This window comes from Osmia lignaria, chromosome 2, assembly GCF_051020975.1.
Source record: "Osmia lignaria lignaria isolate PbOS001 chromosome 2, iyOsmLign1, whole genome shotgun sequence".
Lineage (NCBI taxonomy): Eukaryota > Metazoa > Arthropoda > Insecta > Hymenoptera > Megachilidae > Osmia > Osmia lignaria.
Genome location: NC_135033.1, coordinates 3,707,181 through 3,720,862, shown reverse-complemented (window position 1 = coordinate 3,720,862; position 13,682 = coordinate 3,707,181). Strand labels below are relative to the sequence as shown.

Genomic DNA, 13,682 nt, shown 5'->3' with positions numbered 1-13,682 from the left:
ATTGCACAGTGCGCTCGATATATATCGAAAGCTTCGAGTGCGCTCGATTTAAACGTCGAAAACGGTTGGAATAATTCATAGAATATTCATGGAACATTCCCGTTAAAAAAGTTTAAAAATATATTAAAATAATTATAATATAACTGTAATTTTATTACTAAACCTGAAAATATAGTATAATTGAAATGAAATGTGCAAAACAAATGTTTGTTAATTGTATTTTATTTAATTATGAATTAGTTTAAAAATTACTTTGAGTTATTTAAAGATCAACCGTTTTAGTGTCATTGATCTTGACATTTCTTAATACAAATATTAAAAGCACAATGCAAAAATATAAGGTGATAAATAACTTTAACAAGAAAGGAAAATTAAAATAAAATTTTTTACTTCCCTTAAGTTGAATTTTAAATAAAATATTAATTAAAATTATAAATTTTTGAAAATTGGAGAAATAAAGGAAACTGGTGATGAGGACGTTGTAATAAAATTTTACTTAAGTTAAATGCTTTAATCGAAGTTGATTAATTTGGTTTCGAAAAATTCCGAATAAAATACAAATTTCATTATTTTTTTTTCACTTAATTAACGTGAAATAATCAGTATATGAATTCGCATAAAGAAAAAAAATGATACGGGATTTGAAAACATTGTTTACTTTATTGTATACTCTTTCCATTCGCGTAGTAGGTACATATCAGCATCTAAAATGCTTTTCACTGTATATTCCATCGAAATCTACGCATTTCTTGAATTTCCTTCTCTCACTCTCTTTCACTCTTTTCGTCCCTTTCATTCGCACTCGCTCTCTATCTCTTTGTCTCTCCTTTCCGTTCTTCTTCTCTTTCTCTCTCTTACTTCCTGGCGTTCTCACGTTCTCTCTCTCTCTATCACACACACCACGTATCATTTCATTTCCCTATATCTTTCCTCGTCGTAGACATTCGCGCTATGTATCTCTCTCTCCCTCTCATTCATAGATAAATAAATTATAGGCTAGTATGTACAAGTTTTCTAAATAGATTTCCTCTCTTGTATTAATAGTTCATTTGTCACTTAACAGATTTATTTATCTTGTAAAGACTCTAGAAATATTGAGCTTGGTCTGGTCAGTATACGTTATATATTTCCATTAACTTTTTCTCGTTTTTTAATTAAATTATTATTATTATGTGTACATGTGTATGTATGTTTTGTTTATTTATTCGTCGAAATTGTTTCGTGGTGCAGGTTCTTGTAAATGAAAATGATCACATAAATGAAGGCAGATGGAAGAGGTTGGAAGGGATAAATCGCAGGCAGGTGGAATTCGAGGAATTAAAAATTGCGCCAAACCTTAGATCTAAAGATAATTTGTAACGTTCTTAAATTAATCTGTCGATATAGTACAATTAAAATCCTCGACTTACATGTACATATTTAATGTGTATGTGTACGCGTGTCTGTGTAGTCTCGTGACATATGTATATGCATATAGCTATAGTATATCTCATCGTAACAACAGATTTATAATTTATTTTATTATTTGTTATTTAACAAATATCTCATGAAACGATAGTAAAGGTACAATGGCGGCTGGTTAATTATGGCTGTTTTATAGATTGAGAAATAAACGTGGCTAACATTTTATGTACTCAACTGTTTGTATGGTAAAGTTGTAATTAACCCTTGAACAACGAATCAGGACCAATCGTGACCCAAACATGCAAAACGTATACAGGGTGTTCGACAACAGTTGGGCAAAATTTTAAGGGGTGATTCTAGGGATCAAAATAAGACGAAAATCAAGAATAACGAAATAGTGTTTACGGCTTTGTTTTCCAATAATTAACGTCTAAAAATTCGAGTAAAAAGCGCCTGAAACCTGCAACCCGCCCAGCACCGACGACTGAACGTCAGGTCAGCAGGGGTCGGTACAGTCATAACTAAGAATCGAAGCCGAATACCGCAGTACCGAGAAACAGAATAGCACGAGGTAAGTTTCTACTATTCAACGATTCTTGGTTATGACTGTACCTTCCCCTGCTGACCTGACGTTCAGTCGTCAGTGCTGGGCGGATTGCAGGTTTCAGGCGCTTTTTATTCGAATTTTTAAACGTTAATAACTGGAAAACAAAGCTGCAAACGCTATTTCATTATTCTTGATTTTCGTCTTATTTTGATTCCTAGAATCACCCCTTAAAATTTTGCCCACCTGTTGTCGAACAACCTGTATAATTAACCTAACGGTAAATGTATAATTTTTAAAGTTTTGTATAATGAAAGAATAATTTATAGAGGAACAGTTGTTTAGAAAATGAAAATAATATGAAGTACAAAATTAAATTGAAATCAAGACTCTATCCATGGTCGAGGCGTTCGAGGTTAAGAGATATTGACAATTTTTTAACATAATAAAAACATAATTCTATTGTAAATTTATAAGTCATGAATACTTTCCATATGTTTTTATACTGTTATGTAGCAAGTTGAAAAACAATGAAAAACTAATGTATATTGCATTTCATCAGGTAAAATTAAATGGTGTTGAATGGAGCATCACCTAATGTGTCTGTCGATTCCGGAAGAGGAGACGTTCCAAAGATTTCAAGGTCACCTTCATTTTTTTAAATGAAACTGTATACTTCTCTATACGTTAATCGAAGCGTCTTTTTATTCCCTATAAAAACGCACTAAGGCATTTGGATCGAAAATTGATTATTTTAAAGGATATCTTAGGGAGAGACTACTGGGCTTTCCCTAATTCTCCCTAAGATATCTTCTGAACTGATGATTTTTCGACTAAAGCACCTTAATACTTTTTTGTAGAGAATTAAAAATCGCTTCAAATGATAGGTAACACAGTACAAAATTCCAATAAAATTTCTTAAAATGTAATTAGACTAGCGGGCTTTCCCTGTCTAACCCTAAGATATCTCTTGAACTAATCAATTTTCGATCGAAGCGTTTTAATGACTTTTTATAGAAAATAAAACGATTCATCAAATGAAAACTAGAAAAGTATATAATTCCATTTAAAAAAGTAAAGGTGACCTTGAAATCTTTGAAACGCCTTCATTTCCGAAATCGACACACACAACACCTGATACTCTTTTGGACACTATTTAATTCCTTCTAATGGCATTTTTTTTACCTTATACCATTTTAAAAATACATCTTAACTTAGTTGCTGGGGACACCATAAGAGAAGACATAACTTCTAAACCCAAATAAATAACTTAAATAAAATTGTTGAGGACTAACGATAAAAAAATAATACATATTAATTTTGACAGACAGTACATATTACATTTTGACAGATGCGATTAAATTTTCGAGCAGTAATGTATACTTCCAAGTAATGTTTATACCATTTGATTCGTTAAATTAATCCCCCTTGATAACAATAATTTGATTTAGTCTTGTGAAATTTGTCATGTGAAAAGCCGTATTTTTAAAAAGACAGCCATGTCTGTTTCTTAAATTACAAAACAGTCTTAAGTAACTGGTCGCCATTGTACGTAGAGGTATAAGTTGATCTGTAACAAAAAAAAAAGGAAAACGTTCATTCGCTTTGGAAATTCATAACAAGTGGCTCGCAATTGGCTAAGGCAGATAATTGAAAAGGATAATCGCAGAAATATTCGAGAAACCCGATATTATCGTTAAGAATTAATTATCGTCCGTCCGGTGTACACAGTTACACATTTAGGTAGGTGCTTACTCATTAATTCTAATTACCCCAAGTATAATATCCTCTCAGGCACCTGTGATTATTTACAATGCAACGACAGTATATTTTAACTGAAAAATACATTTCGAGTAAGAAAATCAGGATAAATGGAATAAAATTTAATTTAAATTAATTTTGGCAGATGCAGGGTCATTTGGAATCAGCTGCAGGAATAAAATATGCAAAATGTAACAGATTTATTTATGAAACAAATGTACGTAAATGTACGTACCTATATGTTTATATTTGTTTCTTTATACAGGAAATACTCGGAAATAGGGGGTTGCTGGAGCGATTCTGAACAATTTTTTCCTTTACCAAACTGTTGGTTGAAGCTTCGTTTTTGAATTATTAATGAAAAACACTGGCCAATGAGAGTGTTGGCTCTCGACCGCGCTCAGTCCTGGTCGTGAACGATCGCATTGGCAGGGCTGGCCCTGAGATTTCGGGGCCCGAGGCGAGCTCCGAAAAAGGGCCCCTTCACAAAATTAACATTAAAGCTTGTATAACTAATTTAGATTTGCATTTACATCGATTAATATTCAAGTAAACATTACTCTTCTTGCATTCTTAGATGGAAAATCGTCTTATGGGGGCCCTAGGCGGCCGCCTACTCTGCCTAGACCCAGGGCCGACCCTGCGCATTGGCACAGCGTGGGTTATTCATGAATACCGAATAATGCCACATTGTTCTTAATTTAATACGATGTAACTTTTGTCACACGCTTCCCTCGATATCCACGCTATGCCAATGCGTTTGTTCACGACCACGACCGAGCGCGGTTGAGAGCCTACACTCTCGTGGTTGAGCGCGCCCTCTACGCCCGCTCTCATTGGCCAGTGCTCTTCGTTAATAATTCAAAAACAAATTATCAATCAACATTTTGGTAAAGGAAAAAGTTGTACAGAATCAACCGACCAATCCCTATTTTCGGGTGTAACGGGAGTTCTGAGACACCCTGTATACAGGGTGTTCGACAACAGTTGGGCAAAATTTTAAGGGATGATTCTAGGGATCAAAATAAGACGAAAATCAAGAATAACGAAATAGCGTTTGCGGCTCTGTTTTCCAGTAATTAAAGTTTAAAAATTCGAGTAAAAGGCGCCTGAAACCTGCAATCCGCCCAGCACCCACGACTGAACGTCAGGTCAGCAGGGGTCGGTACGTTTCTGCTACACGAGGTAAGTTTCTACTATTCAACGATTCTTGGTTATGACTGTACCAACCCCTGCCGACCTGACGTTCATTCGTCGGTGCTGGGCGGGTTGCAGATTTCAGGCGCATTTTATTCGAATTTTTAAACGTTAATTACTGGAAAATAAAGCCGCAAACGCTATTTCGTTATTCTTGATTTTCGTCTTATTTTGATCCCTAGAATCACTTCTTAAAATTTTGCCCACCTGTTGTCGAACACCCTGTATAATCAATTATATTTAAACGTAATATAATATTTACACACGGAAATGTATTGTAAATTTTGTACAAACCTCAACTTTCAAATTAGTGCATAATAATAATGTTTCAAGTTCAGTTATGGGTAAAAATGACGTTGCATCTGTTTGAGAGTTTAATTTAAAATAATAATTAAAAGTCTTGTCTTTAGTTGAAAGGAATATAATAAACGCTGAAATGAGAAACTTAATACATTAACGTTAATTAAACGTAATGGACCACTTCTGGAAACACGATCTATTTCTATAATGACTTTTTGTAATCAAGAGGATACTCATACTTAGCCACTTATTGTTTCTATCAGATGATAAAGTAAGTTGATCGAAACTGTAGTCTATTTGCGCGTGGACAAAGAGAAACTTTATTGGAGCTTAGGAAAATTGGATTTTATGAATTTATGGAAACGGAGAGAGAGAGAAGTTGTGTGTAACGTGAAAATATTAAGTCGGTGCACATAAAATGTTCATCCTGAAACAGTGGCGCAACTATAATTATTCGATAGGAGGGACTGAAGAATGTTTTCGATAACGTGATTTTCTCGAAGATTTTTTATTCCCCAAATCAGGTGATTTTTATTAAAATAAAACTGGTCGGTTAAGAACATGTAAAAAATTGAATGGAAATTATTTTGATTAAAAATTATAACACTTTATGTGCACCAACTTAACATAATTGCTCGACCCTTAAAAATAATATAATTGCACTTCTTATACTCTTTCAAGATATTTGGCTCCACGAGCGAACCTCTTCGTAGAAATGAAACTTTCACAGAGGTTTGCCAACACTGTTGCTGCTTTTACAGTATACGTACATTGTGAAAGTTACAAACTCCAAACTTTATAAATTATAATGGAATTATTACTTCATCGTGTGGACTGTTGTGGGAGACCATTAATGGTCGTCACCACAAATTGAATATATTCAAATAATTAAAAAAGGAGAAAATAAAAGATAATTTTGTATAATATTAATATCATGCTAACAATATAAGATGTTGAAAGCTTAAATTTAAAATTAGAATAATTATACAGGGTGCTCACTGTAATTGTGTGCATGATTTTTGAAACACTTTTGATAATGTAAGAGAAAAATCTTTCAAATAAAATTTTATCTGTTTCAGATCAACTACGAATTGCTGTATTCAAAATTCTCAAATAATGCTATTTTCAATAAAAAGTCAAGGTCACCTTGGTTTTCTTAAATAACATTATGCATTTTTGATTTCATAACATTGCAACTTATGTCAAGATGAATTCAACGATCTATAATACTGTGATCTTCAGATGACCTTGACGTCAGAAGAAAGGGTTAGATTCACAGAATGTCAAATGGTGAAATTTGGTTTAATAGGGTGTTAAATCAGATTCACAATTCAATATTTCTGTGAATCTAATCCGTTCTTCTGAAGTCAAGATCATCCGAAGGTTAGGATGTTTTAGGCCGCTGAACTCGTCCTGACATCAGTTGCAATGTTACTTAAAACATGCATTATGCTACTTAAAAAAGCCAAGGTGACCTTGACTTTTTATAGAAAAAAAGCATTATTTGGGAATTTTGAATACTGCAATTTGTAGTTGATCTGAAACAGATAAAATTTTATTTGAAAGATTCTTCTCTTACATTATCGAAAGTGCTTCAAAAATCGTGTACACAATTACGGTGAACACCTTGTGTATTGTACTATAGCAGGTGATTAAGTTATTAGAGGTAAAATAGGAAGAGTGTGCTTTTGATAGAAAATAATATCCATGGGGTTGCAAATTTGCAATTTGCGAATGTTAATACTTCGAAAGAAAAAAATAATAATAAAACTTAAGTGCAATTTTTAATTAAAAAAATTAAATTATGGAGGTAGCTCTAATAATTTCATCACCTACTGTACGTACTGTGGCAACTATCACGTTTTCTTGACACAATCAGGCTTCGGAATGATAATTAGACGAATACAAGATAAAATAATCGAAATTTGTACCATATACGCGATATTTCACCGAGGTAACATTGTTTAATCAAAGATGGCCATCCGGAGTAGAATTTGCATCCACTCCATGGTCATTCCTCTGGATGTCGGTAACAGTCGGTAAGTACGATTTCTCAAAAAAACAGTCAAGTAATAAGAATAATTACTTTTTACATACAATATCAGTTTTACATCTACTTTGATATACAGTCGTAGACACAATTAAATGGTTCATTGTAAAAGTCAAATTCAAATCTAAATTTTGATTGTAAAATACATAATTTTAATATAATATTGATGCAAAATGCTACAAAATAAATAAGAAATAAAAATTTATTCTATCAATCATTGGTTACGAGCTATTAACAAGCAGTGTACTTGAATTTTACAAGACTGCGGACCATGGAGAGAATCAAAATTTTAATTTAACTTTGTAGTTATTACTAAGGTATAATCAGAACTCAGTATTTAAGTTTATTCATATAAACTTAAGTTTAAATTATTATAAATTCTCTTAATGTTACATAAATAACTGAGGTTAGTGTCAATATTATAGCATTAATAAATAATGTTAAATCGACAATGTAACCAATGGAGAAAATTACATATAAAATTGAAACAGTTGAATAACGCAATACTTAAAAACAAACAAATGGAAAAGACATCGACAGTCCGGTACTCGAGAATTAGAAAATTATTTATGAAAAAATATGGTAGTAACAAAAAGAGAAATTTTAGAATAAATTCGAAATTTAATCCTATCTAGTTGCTGTAACGATTTGAATTACCGTAGAACAGCTCAAAAGTATAGAATATCAAAAAGGGCAGCTGAAAATATGTGGCCGTGACAAACATTTGATATCTAATACTTATTGAAAATTTGAGAATGACAACAATATCTGATGACTTTGTCTTCGACTGTACATCATTTGTTATATACAAACTTAATGAACATCATATACAATCACCAATTTAGATACATATACAATAATCATTCTTGTTACATAACTATATCTTGAGAAATCTTTGAGAAATACTTACTGACGATTATTAGTGTCGTATCCAGATCACAAGTCACCTGAGGGTATAAATACAGAGTAAGAACAAGCCAGATTTGATTCCGGATGCCCATTTTTACTTTATACAGGGTATTTAGTTACAAAGTGCGAGAGTATATTCTGTAGATCAAAAAAGAAGAAAAGTGTTACATAAACGTTTAATTAGCGAGTTAAGCAGGAAGTTATGCTGAATTTTCCATTGCAACGTATAAAAACTCGACTGTGTTTGCCTTGATTGCATTATTAGTATTATCAAAAACGATTATTTGCAAATAGTATTGTTAATTTTTCATTTCAAAAAGTTCGGGTGCAACATAGGCTTCCCAATCTTAGAAGAATCTAGGGAGAACCTAGAGATAAACTGGGGAGAGCCTCAGCTCTAAGACTTAGGGAAAACCAAGAATAACCTAGGGAAAAACTGAGAAGGGCCTCAGCTCTATGATTTAGAGGAGCCCAGGGATAATCAAGAGAGAAATTGAGGAGGGCTTCAGCTCTAAAATTTAGGAAGAACTTAGGGAGAACCTAGGGAAAAACTGAAGAGGTCCTCAGCTTTAAGACTTAGGAGAATCCATGGATAACCTAGAGAAAAATTGAAGAGGTCCTCAGCTCTAAAATTTAGGAAGAACTTAGGGAGAACCTAGGGAAAAACTGAAGAGGTCCTCAGCTCTAAGACTTAGGAAGAACTTAGGGAGAACCTAGGAAAAAAGTGGGGAGAGCTTAAGTTCTAGGACTGAGAGGGAGCCTAAGGAGAACCTGATCTAACCTCTCGTTTTGGCAAATAGAAAATATGGAGAAACAAGTAAAATGAAAAGAAGTCTAAGCTGCGAGAATGTACTTAAGTGCAATGGAGGTTTCCTTTGGCTAAGGGAAAAGATTGGAAGAGAAACCTTCCACCTTGGGAGGTTCACACATTTTCCCCTATTCATCTTCCTAATTAAGAGAAGCCTACTAACTGCACCCGACATTATTATGGAATTTATTATACTGCAAAGTTCCTGAGAATTTTGCTGAGTGTCAGTAATTGTGTTATTAATTACTTTTTTAAGAAATAAAACTAGAGATGTGTAATTTTTTTTTTTAAATGTTTACCTATAAAATAAACCAACGCACTTTGTCAAGACACCCTGTATAATCGTGAGGTCGTTTGAGAACTTCGGGAAGCTGTATAACCCAATGATATCCGTACGTCTGAAGCGAATCGACTAACTTCGAAATTCAGATGAAAACTTAAGAAACTGACTGCGACCTTATGAATAAATTAACCTTAACCATGAATATAATTCCGCTAACACATTTGGTGTAACATTCAAGAAATATTCGCATCTTCGCTCTTATTAACATAGCACGCAAAACATTACTTTTTAGTTTAAGTCTTTATCTTAGATATGAATATCTAAATACAGGATTAAATCACTATGAACTTGGAATTTGAAAAAGAACTTATATTGTAACTTTTTAGACACGTACAGCTATGTGTACTCTCCATTCCATTCCCTCGTAAAACCATGTCCATTATGATCTATTCGATCTAGAATAACGAATATAAAATTTTAGTAACATGCTAATGATCAAACCAATGATCATTATACAGCGTGTCATATAGTTCCAGGTACAAGCGGAACGTATAAGATGTATAAATCAATTCAGTACTTTTTAAAAATTTTAATAAGAAATATATTTTTCAAAAGTCACAGTAATTTCAATTTTTGAAATAATCATTATAGTTATCGATATTTTTGTAGTATTTAAAATCTGTGAAATATTCAAATCTAAAATAGTAATTAGCAAAGGTATCGAAATAATTTGTACACTTAATAAAAGTAAGTTGAAAATGTGTAATGAAATTTTTTCATACAATGTTTCGTTTCCAAGAAAATTATTTAAAAAAATTCAAATAAGCATTTAAGATTGTAAAATTCAAATTGAAAAACTAGGATATTAGTAGATAACTAATTATCATTAATTAAAGATGTAAAAAAAAAACTTCTATGAAGGTCTCCGTTGGTAATGTTGGCTAACACCTGATGTCAAAGATTGAAAAAAAAAAAAACAAAAAAGAAAATAAATTGTTATTTAATTAATAATTAGTTACAGTTAAACAATCTGATTGTAGAGAATATTATTTTTAATAAAATAATAATTAAAAATAGGTAAAACATTGTCCCAACAATATAAAATACTCAGGTAAGAAATAATTATAATAAAAAATTATAAGCATTTCGGATGTGGACTGATACCTAATACATATATTGGATCACTTCGACATTTTTTAAATTTTTTGAAGGAAAGCATTCTCCATGATGAAGTCAATATACCTGAAGAGATTCGAAGCAGTTTCCTTGTGTCGCTATCTAAAAGAACCTAAAATGTATTTTGCAACGGTCGGAAAATATATGCAAAAATCAAAGTATTTTATGCAAAACTGGGTTCAAGGATTCAAGGATTCAAGGATTCAAGGATTTAAGGATTTAAGGATTTGAGAAAAAACTGATGGAGGCTTAACAAGGGACACTACTGAAAGGGGATTACAAGCAATATCCTACTTTATCTTTGCAAAAGACCCAGGTTTATTTTTTGAATAAAAAAAGAAGAAAAATCTAGATATAAGTATTATGATAGTAAAAGTAATTTATAATAGGAGAATATTGGGTTATGCAATATGAATTTCTGCTTTTTCAAAAAAGAAAATAAAATTGCCTTGGGGATTTCATAAAATTGTTAATATATTAATATATTAAATTATTTAATCTTAATCAGGAGCTTTTTGGTGTTTTGCTCAGTTTTCATTTCGTGGGTAAAAAAATCGATATCTCAACTTTCAGCTGCCATCACTTCTTTCCAATTTAATTTTTCAAAGTACCGATTCAATAAGAACTATATAATTTAATATATTATCTAAAAATTCTTGAATTTTTTATTTCTGATAACCCAATTTCAGTTAACAATGGTCATTATAAAACGTCTTCAAAAAAACATCTCGTAAAAAATGAAGCAATATCTTTTAAATTTTTGATTATTTCTACATTAAAAAATGACTAGAAATTTCTAAAGATGTACTTAATAAAATAAAAAATAAAAAAATTTCAAATTCTTTTTTTCCTACCTAAAGGCATATCTCCTACAACTTTCAAAGTATATTTTCTTGAAAACGAAGTGTTGGATGATAAAATTAAATCCCATATTTTTACCTTACCTATGCACAAGAAATATTCTCTCCGCTTGTACCAGCAGTAACGCGACACCCTGCATATCAATAAATAAAATACATATGTCGCTCTTTTAAAGAGTTTCACTCGAAGGTGAAGAAAAATGAGACGAAAGGAACGAACAGGCATCTTTTGTTGGTGAAAGTGAAGAATAAACCTGGCGGACAAGCACTGGACGTCCATAGAGAGAGAGTGCGACTAAAACGTAAAGAGGTGACGATTTAACGGGCGAACACTTAACCTTAGTCCAGGCTTTAGAAACAAGCGTACACTCCCGCGGAGATGATACGTTTTGGCCCACGAATCTCGACACAGAAGCTCAGGATCATAATTAGAAAAGGAACGATCCCCCCCCCCCCCTCGACTAGAATTACTTCAGGATTACATCATAGTCTCCCTACAGCTGGTCATGCTCTCGAAGTCTAACTGTAAGTAAGGACAATCGTTCTCGCAGAAAGCTGCACTCCCAGCTGCAGCTGGTTCGTTGCACCAGCCTTCGGGATGCAACGTGCTCGTGAGGTAACACAGTACATCTAGAATCTCGTTAATGCGCTAGGAACCCGGGTTCGCGTTTTCGCTGCTCCTCCGTCTGGCCTCAAGTTCCTGAGCTAGCATCGCCACTTCCCAGTTATTGTGACCATGTCGACGCACATCACCCTCATCCTCGTCTTCGTCGTTATCGCTGTCGGTTCTGCAGCTAGCTCGCTCGTCGAATTCGTCGTCGGATCTGCTGCTATCGCTGTTCGACTCCAGATTGATCGCCACCTCGTCCTTCCACAAACTGTGAGGAACGATCGAGCTGGGTAACTCCTGAAGCTCCAGCGTCTCCTCCTCGGAATGCTCCTCCCAGGACCTTCTGTTGTGCGAGCCGGAGGGGGAGGAACGTTTGTAGGGTGGTCGAGTGGTCAGAACAGTGTCCACCGAGCCGTCCCTCATGAAAGGATGATCCTCCCGATCGTCGTCCAAATCCTCTTCGAACGAGGCGTCGTGCTCCGTGCTGTCCCCGGGGGAATCGTCTCCGTTATGCAGCTCTCGGTGCTCCAGCTCCTGTATCCTTGCCTGCAGCTGCGATATTATCTCGTCCCTTTTGCGGATTTCCAGCTCTAACGACGTAAACTGCCGTTCGAATTTCGTCTGGATGTCCTCCTGAAAGAGCGTCGGTATAGGTGAATCAACTGTTGGGCGGATGACTAGTAAACCAAGAGGCGGTAGTTTTGTTTTGGTTCAGACTTGGGGTACACGATGATTGGACTGGTTCTTTTAATTATAATCGTGCGGATATTGTTTAGAATTAGTCTGTTTGAATTATTATTAATCGTAAGCTGGGTAGAGAATGTAAGTACCGTTAGGGAGCTATAAAGATGTTACTCTGATGTTCCACTTCAGGTCAAGCGGTAATATCTACTAATTAGGCTTGTGTAATTTTAGAGAGCCGGCCAGTATATGCGGAGTACCAGGCGAAATCTTTATACAGCTTGATTCTCTTACCAGTGTACTCAAAGGAAATGCCGCAACACCAGTATGAATGGGCCCAAGCCCTTTTCTGTCATCGGTATCACGACGGGGGTGTATACTGCATTTGTGTGCGTGAAAATGTGTGTAACAAGAAGGAAAGTCCCATTTAAATGTTTCCTTTTCATTACACACATTTTCACGCACACAGCTGCAGTATGCACCCCTGTCGAGATACCGATAACAGAAAAGAGCTTGGGCCCATTCATACTGGTGTAGCGGAATTTCCTTTCAGTACACTTGGGAGAGAATCATATAGTACTCCACTCACAAGAAATATTGCGGGATGGCAGAGGGGCAAGAGGGGGTACTGTGTACAGATCGACTAATTGCAGTTCTACATAGATGAACCTAATTAGTAGATGTAACAACTTCAACCAATTCTACGTTACATCTGATTGTGTTATTTCCATGGGATTTCTTGTCAGCGAACGACAGTATTTTCCTTTTTAATTAAAGTATCCTATTTGCCCTTTTCTCATTATTTAAGATATTTTCAAATATTTGAAATTCTATATGTCTAAAGTTAAAATTTTCTATGTGGTTTGTAAAAATTTAGAAATAGTTTAATAAGTATACCGAATAGGGCACTCTCTCCAATGACCTTGACCGTAATATATAATATGGAGTTACCCTCCTGAGTAACTTTTCTTATGGCATAACCATCGGTCATTGTTTATACAAGAATTAGAAACAAAAAAAAAAGTTTAATTCAGAAAAATATAAAATCTAACTTGACTCAAAGTCGAAATGCTGTGATATTAGTTATATATTTTAGTAC

At 34.0% G+C, this 13,682-nt stretch overlaps 1 protein-coding gene across 1 annotated transcript in view; it reads right to left on the bottom strand.

The window, feature by feature from the left end:
* Window positions 1-6,281: 6,281 nt before the first annotated feature.
* The window catches only part of LOC117605966 (uncharacterized), a 358,528-nt gene continuing 351,127 nt past the window's right edge, over window positions 6,282-13,682 (bottom strand). The window contains exon 10 of the mRNA XM_034327865.2: window positions 6,282-12,535. Within this exon, the coding sequence (XP_034183756.2) occupies window positions 11,942-12,535 (594 nt within the window). The 3' untranslated portion in view covers window positions 6,282-11,941. The remainder of the gene's footprint in view (window positions 12,536-13,682) is intronic.